A 15,107-nucleotide genomic window follows, 5' to 3' on the forward strand; every position below is an offset into this window, starting at 1 on the left:
GCGGGTCTGAAGTTGGTTGACAGATTTAAAATGTTACATACTAAATGCTTTCATGGGTCAACACACTGCTTGCCCTATATATCAAATTGGGGAATTTTATTCAATAATTCTGCACAGTGGTTTTGTTAATACATTGAAAAGGAACTTCCAACTTCCTTTTTTTTCAGTTTCCCTCTCTCATGATAAACCCATTCTATTGAGTGCTTTAATAATTAACCTCTGGTTCATTCTTGTACATGTTTGCCTGAAGTGAATGTGTTATTTGCTTATTTTTTTAATCCTTTTTTTTGTTCATCTCAAAACAACATGCTGCATACCTTTCTCCTCCTGTTCTTGTTGTGTGAGAGCACAGGTAAGGACATTTTTATTGAGGAATGAAATAACAGAATCCAGCGTATAGATTTTAAATACACTGTAGACATTTATTTGTGCTTCTTCTTGTCTTTAAAGTAAAATCCCAGATTGTAACATGGCCTACAACAACTTCCTTGGAAACTTCTCCTAGAATGACCACAGAGGGTAGGCCTTACAGTTATTCCAATCAAATAAAACTAATGAAAGGAAGATGAACAGCCACGCTGGCAGTTCAATAAGGATGTATACTGCTGTACACTAAACATCAGTGTTTTGAGCTACATGCTAATGTAAAAATATTCATAAAGTGGAACGGCCACTTGGTTCTGGAAACGTTTTTTTTTTACCATTTCTGTGTTCCCCTTTCAACCTTATCTTTAAACAATATGCTCAATGGTAGCCTACCGAACAAGGAAAAAAAGAAGTCCCCTGAATTATATCACACTTATATAGGATAATGTCAAGGGCACCCATTACAAAATTATTAAGTTACAGAGGCATCATGTTTTGTATGTATTTTTTGGTTTTAACACATCCACTAGCCCTGAGTGGCACAAACTTGCTGAACAAAGGCCTGTACTTTTTGTCAAATAACCAAAATACCAAAAACAAATTATTTTCCTACAGTCTTTTATTATCTTATACTGAAGATTTAATATGGCCAGTTTGTCTTAAACACAAATTACAAATGGGACGTGTTTGTGTCCTTTCAAATTGTCCTTTCATTTTGAAGGTTTTTGGTCATAAAGCAAACATTTGGGTGTTTTGTTTACCCTGATAGTGGCACTAGGATAAACGTTTTTTATGTATTACATTTCTTTTCCTTGTGTGTGTGGGGAGTGATATTCCTTGTTTTTGCACAGTTGTTTTGTTGAATATTTGTAAAAGGAACTTCAACTTCCCTTTATTTCAGCTTCCTGGTCTTATACTTCCTCCATTCTCATCTGTTCTTCAATTATAACATTTCATTCATTCTTGTACCTGTTTGCCTGAAGTGAATGTAGCATTTACTTTTGGTTCATCGCAAAACAATATGCTGCCTACCTTTTATCTCTTGTTATTTTTGTGTGAGAGCACAGGTAAGAACATTATCATTAATGAATGCAATAATACAATACAGGGTATAGGTTTCAAAATATAATGTCAGCTTTTACTTGTCCTTCTTTTTGTCTTGACAGTACAATTCACAAGTACAGGATGGCAAACAACTACAACTGCTAGAACGACTTCCTTGGAAACCTCTACACCTATGACCACAGAAGGTAGGCCTTGTACAATCGGTTGTACACTACTGTACAAAACAGATGAGTGTTTTGAGCTACATGCTAACATGCACATTATTAAAAGCTGGAAACGCTTCTGTTTCTGGATGTGTTTTTTTATCAATTTTATACCATTACATTTTTCTTTTAGCTCAATCGTAGCCTACTGTCTGAACACTGAAAAGTGTTACCCAGGATTTTGAAACCATGATATAGGTTAATGAGTGGGATCTCATTAATTCTGCATCTAGTCGCGCATAAAGGAAAGTATTGGGCATCTAAACTTTGACCTGATTATGGCGCTACAGTATATAAAAAGTTATAGGAATGCCAAAAGTCACCTGGACACATCCTCTGGGGAACATGAATGTCTTTACATAGCAATCCATCAAATATTTCTTGAGGTATCTTCAGTTTGGACCTCAGTGGTAAATAGACAGACCAACAAAAGACATTGCAATGTCAATATCTTCTGTTTGATTTTGATTTCCTCTCTCATTCTACCATGCACTCTTCTGTGTTAAACTCACTTCTATTCCTCCCCAGTAAGGATTCCTGCTCTGCAGCTGGTGGCCAAACCAGGCTACCCAGTCACAGAAGGTCAGAGAGTACAGCTTTACTGCGGCCCTTCCACCATACCAGACTCTGTCAAATGGTCCTGGGAACTGCTGGGAGATAAGAGCAGTAAAGTAGTCGGAAACTCAAGTGATCTTACACTTACCAAGCCAGAGCAGAGCGGGAGATACCAATGTGTTGCCCAGAACACAGTGTCTATTAGAAGGAGCTCAGAGCACATTGTCTATATAATCTCTACTCATACAACAGGTTGGTGGTCTGTTTTGACTCTACCTTTTAGCTATACAGGTTTAAATGCATAATTCAGCTCATTGGCTCTCCCGCCCCCAACTTTCCTGATTTGCTTTAAGCCCTCATACTGTTATAGCTGTTTCTGGCCACAGCTGTTCCAGTAACAAGACTTTGTTATCCGCTAACATTTTGCAACTAGTTGGTGAATACTGTTGAGCATTTAGTAGTTGAAGAGCTAAATGCAGTTTTTAACTGAAAATGTGATGGATTAATAGGAAGAATTAACATTGATACCTAATTTGACAGAAACACGACTCAAAATAAATGATCTGCTGTTCTGAATATCCTCTATGTGAAAATATGCAATTGGTTGCAAAATGATAAAGAAAATGTTATTTTTTACTGATATTGATTTTTTTTTTCTTTCAGTTTTACACTAAAATGTCTTGTTTCTTTTCTACCATCCATATTTGCAAGTTTAGGTAATGGGTAATGAAAAGTCTTCATCTGCACTGAAAGAATGCATTTTTTTCTTTTGAACTGATATTCACAATTTGCTGTGATCTATAATTAAAGCCTTTCTCTCACATTTCTGTTTCCCCAATCTTCAACAGTTGCTGAGCAGTTAGGAATTGCTGCCTTTTTCTTTTCTCTTGTTGCCTTGATCAGCATATTTGCTATATTTTTTTGGCTCGGCTTTCAAAGACATGTTGCTACACAGACAACCTCCAACACTGCAGCCAAAGGTAAAATAAAGTAAAGCATTTCCTGCTGGGTCATATTTTAAGCTAAGGTTCTGTCGATGATTTTAAGTTCTTGGTTTTCTTAAAGGTTTCCCTGGACCAGATAAGTCTCCAAAGTAAGTTACCAGAAGAAAAACTTTTTTTAAATTTGTGTTTGCAATTTGTTCACATGCACAGCAGACTCAGAAGAATGTATTCATCAAAAGTCTGATCATGTTTTTACAACCCAGGGGAGGTATTCCACCAGCTGAAAGCGGCGGAGATGTGTACATGAACTACACCGGCAATGACTACTCTGATCTGGACCTCAACAATGTGACTGGAAATGATTACTCCAGTCTATCATGATCATTTATTGGATGGTGGAGTGACGCAATAAAACATACATCTTTTTTTCAGTAGCAGGATTTCTACAAATAATACTCAGCAAACTCTTTAACCTGAATTATGAGGTTTACTATTTATGTTTGATTCAATGTTCTTAATTCATGCTTGGTTAGAATATTCCCAAAATCAACAAGAAAGCTATAACAGCATTTGCTCTGTATTTAGCGTATTTTAATAAAACCTGTATTGTGCTTTAAATGTATGTGTCTCCAACCGCATGAACTGTTGTTTCTTTATGTTTTGTGTACCAAAGTTGATAGATATTGATATGCCAGACATTGAGTTTTTAATTTTCTTTAATCCATCGTGATAAAGAAAATATGTTACAAAAATAAAATGTTCTTTATTGAGTAAAAAACTGCATATTTTCCTTTTGGAAGATCAAAATAGCATTGCACACACTTTAGAGTATACTAGGTAATCAAAGCTGTTTCACTGGGGGAAAAAAATGCTTTATAAATTTGTTTAGCAACAGCAGGTTAGCATAGACTTCATACAAAGTAAAATATAATACACATAACAACAGATCAGTGAAAAACAATAGGCGTTGGGCTTCTTTTCACAATGAATCATGGGATTATTATTATGTTACAAAATTGAATTCCAAAGGGGAAATGTAGCTCAGGCATTCATTTTGCTCACTTATTTCACAATCAATGATTTCAACTGTCTATGAACAGTTAAAGAAAATGGAAAGGAAGTGTGAACTGGGTGTTCATCACAACAACATGACCAAATAATTCACAGATTTCATGATAGACATTCACACACTTGTAGCGGAGGCTACCATAAATACGGTCACCTGCTTATCAAGAGTAAAAACCTTTACACACACTGTCAACTTGGTGACAGGAAGTTGCTCAATTGCATTTCAACATGTTGACTGCAGGGTGCAGGGATTCAACCAATGACGTCTATCCGTTGAGTAAATGGGTTTCATTCTTGACTTTTTGACTGATTTTAGAACAGAATAAAATTTTGTTCTTGGAGGATGTGAAACATTTCTGGTGCTACGTTCATTTCACAGATTTAAGGGATAAAGTGTCCCCCCGCAGATTATCAGGGTCATAATTGATATGTTCATGTTGTTCTGCTTTTCTAGTTTTTGTTTTACACAAGAAGAACTGGTGCAATTCAGTTTACAGCCTGTGTGGTTAAAATGCATAAATAATAGAAAGCATCTAAGGGTGTGAAACCGCCAACACGGAATAACATAAACATCAAAATGACTTGTACATATTTCCGGAGGTGCAACAAAACACAGTTTGTTTTGAAGTCTTGAATCAGTGGCAACGTGAAAGTATTTAACACACAAATAAATTGATATTATTTACATATTCAGAAAAATATAACATGTTTGAATCAATCCATTTTGGGCTGTTGGTTCTCACTATTTAGTCTCTGGCTCTGATGTTTGCTCTCCATGGAGACCTGTGAGGTGACCGTCTCAGAGCAGCCCTCTCCCTTTACCAACTTCTTCATGTGGGCCATGATGAACCTTCTGAACTTTCTTGTAGCAAAATAATATATTACAGGATCCAAAATGCAGTTGAGGCCCATAAGAAGCAAAGTGATCTGATGGGCGTCATTGAGCATCTGAAGAGTTTTCTGGTCCCAGTCTACGTGTCCCCAGCCCTTAGAAATCTGCAACACTGCAAGTGTCCAGAATCCTTGAACTACATGATGGGGCAGGAAGCTGAGAACAAACACTCCAACAACTGCTAACAACATCTGCAGAGCTGTACGTTTCACTCTAGGCCTTTTAGTTGAGGCAGACATGGTCATGGTGGACTTCCTCGATATAATCGTTGATCGCAATTCTGATTGTGGAGGACCTTGAGAAAGTAATGCTCGAGCAATAAGAAGATTACACACCACAATCAGAAAAAATACAACAAAAAACATTCCAATTATTGCAAAATGAGTGACTGCCACTATTTTCTTCTCTGAATCTGTTTGGTTCTGGTACCCCTCGAAACATCGAGTGATATTGTTCTCATCCTTGTTTGTCCCTGGAAAGGCCATGTAGGGAATGGCCATCGCAATGGTCAATGCCCAGATGACAACACACACGATGATCCCACGTCGTCTGTGGTCCGATGAGGCAGCATCCAGAGGCCGGGTCACTGCCCAGTATCGGTTGACGCTGATGGCCCCGAGGAAGAGGATGGAGCTGTAGGTATTGATGAAGAACAACGAGCCAGTCAGCCGGCACATGAATTCTGCATAAACCCAGTGACCATACCGACTGTAATACCCAATCCAAAAGGGAAGTGCACAGATGAAAAGGAGATCAGCGATGGTCAGGTTTGTCATGTATATGCGGATTTCACCCATGGCCTTGGCTTGGCGAAGGCAGCGCAAGACAAACAGCACGTAGAGGTTGGCAACGAGGCCCAGGATGAAGATGATGCCATATGCAACTGGGAACAGGATGTAACGAAACTCAGAGTCTAGGAATAACGAGTTGTTACCCGCTGATGAGCCCAGACCAGAGGTCCCTGTTACTGCAACTTGTTCAGCTGTTGAGAAAGCCATGTTTCCCCGTGCGTCTGTGGGTAACAAAACACACAATAGTTATGTCCTATCACAACGTAAAGCATTCTGGTGGGGTTTTTGTCCAAAAATGTACACTCAGTTGTCAGTTTAATTGGTAGGCTATGTGATGGAAACTCGGAGTTGCGGCCGGAGAATTGACATGACATACTGTAGACACGAGTTACCAAAACGGTTGACAAACCAATTCTGAAGAACTCTACTACAATACAAGTTTTAAACAGTTCAAAGTGTATAATCAACATTCCTCATCAGCAAGATCAGACAAATATGGACCCTGAATCTAACTAGAGCTGTCGTCTATATAAAAGAACGTGCGCCAGGGAACTTACTTTCCAGAAAAGAAGAGCTTCTAGACGTCCCTGAACAATAACTATCTCATGGCAGCTTCTGCTCAGTCATAGACTGGAATCAACAATGCACCCAAGCTGCCCCTCCTTAACGGAGATTACAACACCCAAATGCTAAAAGACGTATGACTTGGGAACGCAGAGAGAAGGAGAAAATGATGAGCTGTCTCAAAGTTTAACTACCTAAGCCAAAAATTCCCGAACAGGCTACACCTAGGTCAAATTAAGCCTAATACAATATAAAGCCCATATTCATAAAGGTTTTCAAGTTGTGGTTAAAACCGTTTTTGGAGAGGTGTTGAATTGAGTAGTGTAATTTTAGAGGCTGCAGTCTATGGTGCTGTTAAATTGTATTTTATAATACTGAGGTGTTATCCCCAATTGTTTTCAGTAACAACAAAAAATAACATTATAACTTTACCATGTAAGGTAAATCAAAACAATAAAAGTTTGTTTTCGTTTCAGTGGTAGATTTTCTGAGAGCTTCACCTTACCAATTCAATATTCAGACGCAGCTCATTTCTAGTCCAAGTTAGTTTTAAAATTGAAGTTTGATCAGCCTGTCTATGATGTCTCATATCCTACTGTTTGATTGTTTGTTTGTTTTCAAGAAAAATACTTAAAAAGACAGTTAACTTACTAATATGCTTCTTCTCCTCAAATATCTCCCAGGGAGTGATCACTCTGAATGCCTTTGCAGCTATAAAGTCGGTTACAGTTAAGTGACTGCATGTGGGCGTGATGAAATGTGCTTCAAGGTTCAAGACGAAAGAGGTGTGACTGAAATACGTTCGTTTTTGGAAAAGCCCCTTGTGATGCAACAGGCATTACCCTCGTGTCTGATACTGACCGCCATAACGATGGAAGACGACCACTTTGAGTAATCTTGGAGTTTTACATTTAGTCTTCATTTCATCGTCCTTAAAAACGTGTTTTAACTGCACTGGGGAAGTGCAAACATACAAACTTCAGTTTCCCCAAATTGGTACCAAAGAGATCAACTGTAAGTTTTACTTTCTTTTAGGATCCCACATTAATCATTGACTACATAAAGTCTGTAATTGATTCACAGCAGGCTGTAGGCTACTTGTTTAAACATGTTTCCATCTCCACAGTGAAACATGATTGTGGCCAATAGTACTGAATTATAACGATTACTCCAATAGCCTTGATCCAAATTACATTTGATTTATTTTCCTGAGTTTACCGTCGTTATCTATGTAGCCCATCAGGTACATTTTTAGGGGCATTTTTATTTGTCACCATGCCTCCTGATATTCGCATACCACAAAGGGGAAGCCAACATACAGGGTACGTATTGTAGTATGACAAAAGATTTCTACCAAGGTATAAAGGTCTATACATATATAATATTAAACCCACATATTTCTTGTGTGGTTATCCGAGCCTGTATAAAACAGTTTAAGTTGTATTTCTGGTTCATCAGAAGTTGAGGCTATTATGCAGTAATTCATTCTGACCACATGGGGGAGGAAGAGGCTAATAAAAGAGGGAAAGAAACTGACTTTAAACAGTAAAGTGGGGGAGTGACTTTAACCCAGGTGAAGCCCTGCTGCATGAACCACCAGTCTCACTCTTCAAAGCAGCAGCCCCCCACATCCCTCCTGTGGAAATTGTTTAATTCAGGCCCCTATGTACAAGCACACAACACAACACGTCCTCCTCTCGCTGGTGCCACAGTGTAATTCCTAGATTAAGGTTAACGAGCCTCCCCAACCTTATTGCTGTTATTATGGCTTGGCGGATGAACAAGAGAGCAGAGCCTTTTGGTGGTTGTGCCCTGTATGACTGCCAGACGTGTTGTGCCATTGCTGGGTATATACTGGCTCAGACTACACTGGAAAAATACGTACAATTATTTCCCCCTTTTTTTCACGATACATCGTTCTGCTCGTGGTTTGGGTGTGGATACAAAGATTCCACAGCAAGCAAGAGAGATTTGTCTTGGTCATTGAAAGCAACTTATATGAGATGTGGTTTGGTTCAAACAGTGTTGAATATGTATCATTGTTTTGAAATGTATCAAATACACTATAAAACTCTGTTACTTAATCCAAGTTAATTAAATTCAAACATTTGAGTCTCACTTAAATTCACAGAAATGCATAGAAGAGTAGTACAGCTAAGTGTTGAGTGCATTGGTAGCCAAGTGGTTTCAAACCGCAGAGTCCAGGGTTTGATTCTGCCCTTTAGGCCTTTGCTGCACACATGTCCATATTTATCATTCAGACACCACTCTCAGACATGGAATCGCGGTTGTTTCATCAGATAGTAATGAAAACAATGCACTGCAGGATAAGGATCGGTATCAACTCCAGTTTCCAAACTCTCTTCACTTTATCATTAACAGAGTTTCTGATACACATTTCGCTTCCCCAGGAGCAGAGAAGTATGACAAACAATAAAAAAATATAACTGGTGGGGGAAATTGACTGTAATGGTTGCCCGTGTGATTTAACAGTTGTTGATTAACTCACTTTTTTTAAGGGAACCCTACTTTTTTAAGACATGCGTGCAGTATTTTAGAGTGTATATGTTAAAAAGCTCTTGGATTCAAATATAGACATACCATGTTCGGGCATTGGCTGTAGTGAAACGCTTCACAGATCTTCCATAAGCTGAACACCTGCATCTGGCTTTGGCCTGCATGCCAACTGATTCTTTTTCTCAAATATAATCCTCTATATGGCCCCTAAATGGCCCAGCAAAAAATGTAAAATAATCAGATACAGATCCATGCAGGTGATCCCTGATGCTCTGCACTGCTGCACAGGTCATTCCAAGGAATCCTTCCTCTGGAGGAGTGGTTGTACTTTCATTCCAGGTGCAGAGACAACGAGAGGGAAAGTTGCCAGGACCTCATAATTTATTTTCTTTTTATAATGGGATAGCTGGCTATCACCTTGGAAAGGCTGTATAGTCAAAAGTCAGAGTCATGCATTCCTCTGGGAGGCAGGAAGGGAGGGAACTGCCTGTGCAGAGCTCCTCTTGTCCCATTAACACCTTTTCACAGTTGCTCCTTCACCTCACCTTGATCCATGGCACTTTGCCTCTGGCAGACATGAAACACCCTTGCGGGATGTTTTACAGATTGGTAGGCTGTGGCTGCACACTCAGGCCACTTATGTAGAAAAGAGAGAAGCTGAGAACTGATAAATAGGTAGTGTTCAGATGCACGTCTTGCCTGGCAGAGGGTTCTTGGCAGTACAGAGAGTGTAGGTCTCTCTCAGGCAGATTTATTGCATGCCAGAGGCTGAGGTTTGAGGAATGTCCCCCTGCAGTGAGAAACAGAGGGCCATTGGAGGGTGAGCTAGACAGACTGAGGCATCTGTACTTTAACATAATATAGAACCTGACATTAAAACAAGATATTTTTTTATGCATATCAAAGGATTTGGACCTCTCTCTTTCATTGGAAATTCGGTGCATTTCCAAATTAAGACATAAAAGGATCAAACATCAAGAGCAGTAAGAACTCTTAGCCAGTAGTGATTGAAGTTAAAAATACTGTCATGATTTAAGCTATTTAGATAGACGTGACAGCTATTAGTGAGGCTGTCCCTTCGAACATATCGACTGCACACCATGTTATTGATGTTAGTTAACACAATTTTGCAGAATGTAGTCAGTGCTTTATGGCATTAGATAAGCGCATGTTTCCCTCCATGACAAGCTGTCCCACATTTTGATCCATCAGGGTTACATCTGTTTGAATACTTGCCATAACCCACTCTGAGAGGACAGTGAATTAAGCACATTAATCCTTATCCCCGCTGTAAAGCGGACACAAAGTAGGAAAGCTTTAGTCATATTAAAGCATTAAATCCTTCTTCTGTGGTCTAATTTTTTTTCTTTCATGCTTATTTTCTATTCAAAAGAGTATTGTCAGGTGACTATTGACCTGATCCTTGCACTCTGTACTATTGACTGCTTGTAATTTTGGTGATCTACGCAGGATTATTAGAGATTAGTCTGCTGTTTCAGCAAATGCAAGCCACTCTGGATAAGATAAAATACCTGCAATGTGAAATAAAAACACAAAACAACAGGGCTTCCTTTTGAAAGTCAATGAATGTGTTCATTTGATTTGTGCTGGTGCATCCAGGCCTGTTTATTAGAATAAACAAGTTAATGTTGCTGGGTGGTGAAGGATGTTAGTGATTAGGAAGGATGTTGGCTTGAACACTGCTCTTCCTGAATCCTGAGTGCACCACAGAATGTGTTACAGGAGAGGACATTCCTCGCAACACTTTCCTCATGCATTAGATTACAATCTGTATTATGCATTTGCATTCATAATATTTGATGTATTAAAGCAAATTCCTAGAATGACAGAAACCTGTCTGTGCATGCGCCAACCTTTTCAAGAAGGATGAAACATGGCTGATACATGTCCTCATAAAACAGGAGGTATTTTCCATGCCTGTCTTTACTTACTGTCATTTCACATTTTCTAAACCTGATGGATTTTTTGTGCTTTGCTACTTCATAGATCAAGAGTTTTGTTAATGTTTACAGCAGACGTTAGCTCTGGAAACTGATGGATAAGACCATTCTCTACAGATACTAAAAACATGTTTCTCTCAAAAGTCTTTATCTTTTAAATCACATTATTATAAGACATATGCAGGCAGTAATATGTACGCAAATTCACATACACCTGTGCTTTGCTTTCCAGCTGTGGCGCTCAGGTTTCTGGGCATGCCTGGTTATGCCTTTAGTTTGCTTCTGCAAGGGTTTAATTTCTGTTTGATTACTCTATATCTTTGGCCTTCTCCCCACCTGGTGATAGCAACACTGTAACATGATTTGTAGCTCTTCCAGCTTATTATGTGAAATAAGATGAGAGTGATATGGCCGTTTACAAGGGAGGGGCGGTTAATGAGGGGGAAAACAAAGGCTTGACTGTGGGAATCTCCACAAAGACCTGTTTTAATTACATGACGGTTTAAGTCACACAAGACACGGTCATGGTCACTGATAAACACAAGGCCTCAGACATCCAACAACTTTATTTTTCATTCCCTACCTACCCAGAGACAAACAATCTCCTGCTGATGTTACTTTTGAATATAATTAATAGTGTTTATGTCCTCATCTACTTCTTAAAAAAGCAGTGTTACGCAAAAATACAGTCTTAAACGTAAAGAAACACAGAAACAAACACTTGACAGTAAGACAGAGACCGAGAGAGAGAGAAAGAGAGTGTGTGTGTGTGTGTGTGTGTGTGTGTGTGTGTGTGTGTGTGTGTGTGTGTGTGTGTGTGTGTGTGTGTGTGTGTGTGCGCATGGGTAGGACACCTGGTTGGCTACATTCATTGCATTTAGGTAGCATTTTTGATCTTAATCAAGTTATTTCCATAGTTACGCAACTGAAGGACAATAAAGAATTTACAGCTTGTACCATAATTACTTTGCAATGCATAGATCAAACAATAGGCTTTTGTTACAGTTATCACGCTTTATGACTGCAGTGCCTTTGGATTTAATACTATCAGTGGCACCAGTTAAAACCAGAGTGTGTGAAATAACCACAAGTTATGACTTCAATTTCCCCTCTGTGGGTCAAATAAAGGTATTTTGTTATTCTGATTCTGAAACAGAACAGCATGGTAATATGTCTCATGAGGATAATATATAATGTGTTTTTTAAAAATACAATAAGTTGGTCCATATCATGTCAGATTTACTTTGTTCTTTGAGATGCATTGTTGTTAAACAGGGGCCCATTATCTCAGTTGCAAACACTTTTTAATCTGCTTCACAATACACCTTGAGAACCCTTGCCTTAAATGCCACATAGAACGATAATCACAACAATGCCACTTGCATTCCTCACACTGACAATATAAAAGAAGCATGACTTTAATTGTGGCATTTACACCTTATAAGCACATGCAGAATAGTCAGCATTTTTGTGGTGGTCAGCCTGCAGTTCTTCGATGGTTCACGACCATTAAAGTGCACAGAAAAACAAACAAAAAAGCTTTAAACAATACAATAGGGATTTATAATATGTAAATGTTACTGGAAAATACATTTTAGTCGTCTTATCAGTGTTTTTCACCCTTTTGTTTATTTAAATACCCTTGTAAAAGTCCTACAGGTGTTATTCATTGAGTTTATCGCAACTTTATGAGACTTTTGGTACTCAATTCCGGTATCACTGCTTCTTAATATTGCAATAGGGACCACTGTGGTATACAATGGGAAGCTAAAAGCAAATGTGTTTACTTAATGATACTTTATATGCCCACCGGTATTGCAAAAATAGTCCTATAAAAATGCTGTCGAGGATCATGGTTTGGAAGCGGAGGTGGAAGAAGTACTCAGATCTGAAGTAAAAGTAGAACTGCTAAAGTGTATGAATAGGCCTACTCTGTTACAACTAAAAGCCTGTGTTCAATTTGTTACTAAAGCAAAAGTACAAAAGTATTGGCATCAAAATATACTTAAAGTACCAAAAGTAACCAAAATCCTGCTGTTCAATTCAAAATGTGCTTTGTGTGTTGAGAGAGAAAATGAAATGAACACAGTATATTCAAATACCCACACTATCCACTCAACATCAGCTTGGATTCATTCCTCCCCGGCCAGCCTTGCCTGTGTTGTGTGGGGGAGAGAGGCGGGACCTCGAAGCCGGGAAGGGCGTTCTCTTTGCGGTCAGACCGGGCAGAGTCATCCCGAGGGGTGGGTCCTCCGGCAGCAGTAAAGGAAAACCCACCTTTTTTCATTGTTAAGGACGCGGTGGAATGTGATGGTTTGATCTCAAGCGGGCCTGGGAGGGGAATATCCGAGAGGAAAGGACCGACGAAAGTAATTCAGGGAAAGGGGGAAAGCAGAAACGCAGTCTCCCTGTCGCCTCCAACTCTCCGGTTGTATCAGAGAAAATGTGGATGAACTTGCCCCAGCCGTGTCGGCAGCAGCGAGTCATACCGTCCGCATGAGCTCACACCGTGTGAAGTTGTGGATTTACCGGTGCGTTTTTCTGACCTGGCGGTGGACAAGCTAAGGTAAAGTTGGAGTCTTTATTTATGTGTGTGTTTTGGGTTAATAAGGAACATGGGAACATGGTTTTGGGGGGTTCAGACAGCTGCTTCCTGAGTTGGATCCAGTGAGTCGGGACTGCAGAAGTCTAAACTGCGGCAAGTTTTTCTACCCTCCTCCTCCTTGTCCTTATCCTCCTCCTCTGCTCGTTTTGTAGCCAAAATGAAGCATCCAGGACTGTGACGAAAACCTCCGGAGGTTAAAATGTAGCGGTGGACACACCATTTACGTGTTATTTTGTTAAAACGTTGCAGGTTTTACAATGCTTCACTTAGCCTGTTTGGCGGCATAGTTGTTTCATGTTTGCGAGTCGCTTGTCTACGCACTTAATAACGCCAAGCCTTTTCATATAGGCTAAATAATTGCATAACAAGCTAAAGTTCAGATCTGGTTAAATGAAAACGTACTAAAATCAAAGTGTTGGTTACTCGTAAATGCTTTGGACATTGGTGTATCATGTTATGTCTGTTTGAGGGTACTTTTTCCAACATGTTATTTAATTCATCTGTAATCCATCCCCTGTTCCCTAACATCGTTAGGGATTTTAGCGTATTTTTATGAATGAAGTCAACATGGTTCAGTTTCTTTTATTGACATTCAGTATCAGCAAAATAAACTAGTATATCTAGACTTTGTACCTGACTGCCACCGGCACTGTTAGGCCTTATTTCCATCTGGTTGTATAGGGAAGCATGAAAACAGTGTAACACATTTACAGACTTGCATTTCCTACACTTTAGACTCTAAAATGAAGAGTGTGCTTAATAAAAGGAGAAAGGCCTAATGGGTAGATATATGACTCATTACATTAGCTGCTGTTGTTGTTGTAAGGTGACAACACAGTGCATTCACTGGCCTAAATGTATTTTTGTGTTGGCTTAATCACACCATAGCATCTCAACTGAGGGAAGAAGTCCCCATAAGCATATTAAACTCACCCAGGAATACACCAGTGAAGGACACACACCATTTAAAGAATAGTATAGTGGTTTTACAGCCTGTATTTAGGTTTTTAATTTGTTTAATTATTTTGCTCTCCATCTTGACAGCAGCTGGAAAACAGTTATGATAAATGAGTAGTTCACATGCTTTGTTTGCAGGGGTCAGTTTTTGGATAGTGGGCGACCTCAGTGTAACTGCAAAATACCTGCTTCAGCCTTAGAGCTTAAGGTTTGTTCTGAAAATCAGTAATTGATAGACAAGAATTAATAGTAATTTAACAAGAAACAATAACAAATATTCCCTGGTTCCAGCTTTTCTAATGTTATGATTTGCTGCTTATTTTCTGTCTTTAGGACTGTCTTTGGAATGTTTTGGACAAATAAATGGACAAAACAAGCAAATGTCCCACACAGCCAGTTGGGCATGTTTTACTTTGGTCTGGCATTTTGTAGACTTAATTGATTAAAGTTAACACATCAACCCATAAAATAAATAACTAAACGTTGCAAGATGTTGGTTCTGCTTGAGATGGAATGTGTCGCGCTGTACATGCATAGGCTTCACATGACCAAGGTGGCAGAGCCCTAAGTCTGAACGCTGAACAGTATGTGCCCTGTGCTACCTTACCAGAACAGGTGT

General features: G+C 39.2%; 3 protein-coding genes across 10 annotated transcripts in view; 2 read left to right on the plus strand and 1 right to left on the minus strand.

Moving 5' to 3' along the window:
- Positions 1–217: 217 nt before the first annotated feature.
- On the plus strand, positions 218–3,751 carry LOC134881788 (uncharacterized). Of its 6 annotated transcripts, none has more exons than XM_063909336.1 (7): positions 218–352; positions 451–519; positions 1,533–1,616; positions 2,163–2,216; positions 3,038–3,169; positions 3,255–3,282; positions 3,397–3,751. In XM_063909336.1, exons 1-7 carry the CDS (start codon positions 307–309, stop codon positions 3,512–3,514), a joined length of 531 nt encoding a protein of 176 aa, XP_063765406.1. In that variant the 5' UTR covers positions 218–306; the 3' UTR covers positions 3,515–3,751. The 6 variants fall into 6 exon arrangements, 5 of the variants coding, with proteins under 5 accessions (XP_063765406.1, XP_063765407.1, XP_063765410.1 ...); XM_063909340.1 differs by having other exon boundaries at positions 234–352; positions 2,163–2,441; XM_063909337.1 differs by lacking the exon at positions 2,163–2,216.
- Positions 3,752–3,831: 80 nt separating this feature from the next.
- ptafr (platelet-activating factor receptor) lies at positions 3,832–7,200 on the minus strand. 3 transcript variants are annotated; one of them, XM_063909332.1, is made up of 2 exons: positions 7,100–7,200; positions 3,832–6,105 (listed from the first exon to the last, which is right to left on the minus strand). In XM_063909332.1, the coding sequence occupies exon 2, from the start codon at positions 6,089–6,091 to the stop codon at positions 4,916–4,918; it is 1,176 nt and encodes a 391-aa protein (XP_063765402.1). In that variant the 5' UTR covers positions 6,092–6,105; positions 7,100–7,200; the 3' UTR covers positions 3,832–4,915. The 3 variants fall into 3 exon arrangements, with proteins under 3 accessions (XP_063765402.1, XP_063765404.1, XP_063765403.1); XM_063909334.1 differs by lacking the exon at positions 7,100–7,200 and adding an exon at positions 6,954–7,063; XM_063909333.1 differs by lacking the exon at positions 7,100–7,200 and adding an exon at positions 6,442–6,926.
- A 6,034-nt stretch (positions 7,201–13,234) lies between these two features.
- The window catches only part of luzp1 (leucine zipper protein 1), a 37,863-nt gene continuing 35,990 nt past the window's right edge, over positions 13,235–15,107 (plus strand). The window contains 1 exon segment of the mRNA XM_063908795.1: positions 13,235–13,492. The gene's annotated coding sequence lies outside the window, so the exon portion shown is untranslated.

Source organism: Eleginops maclovinus, chromosome 19, assembly GCF_036324505.1.
Source record: "Eleginops maclovinus isolate JMC-PN-2008 ecotype Puerto Natales chromosome 19, JC_Emac_rtc_rv5, whole genome shotgun sequence".
NCBI lineage: Eukaryota > Metazoa > Chordata > Actinopteri > Perciformes > Eleginopidae > Eleginops > Eleginops maclovinus.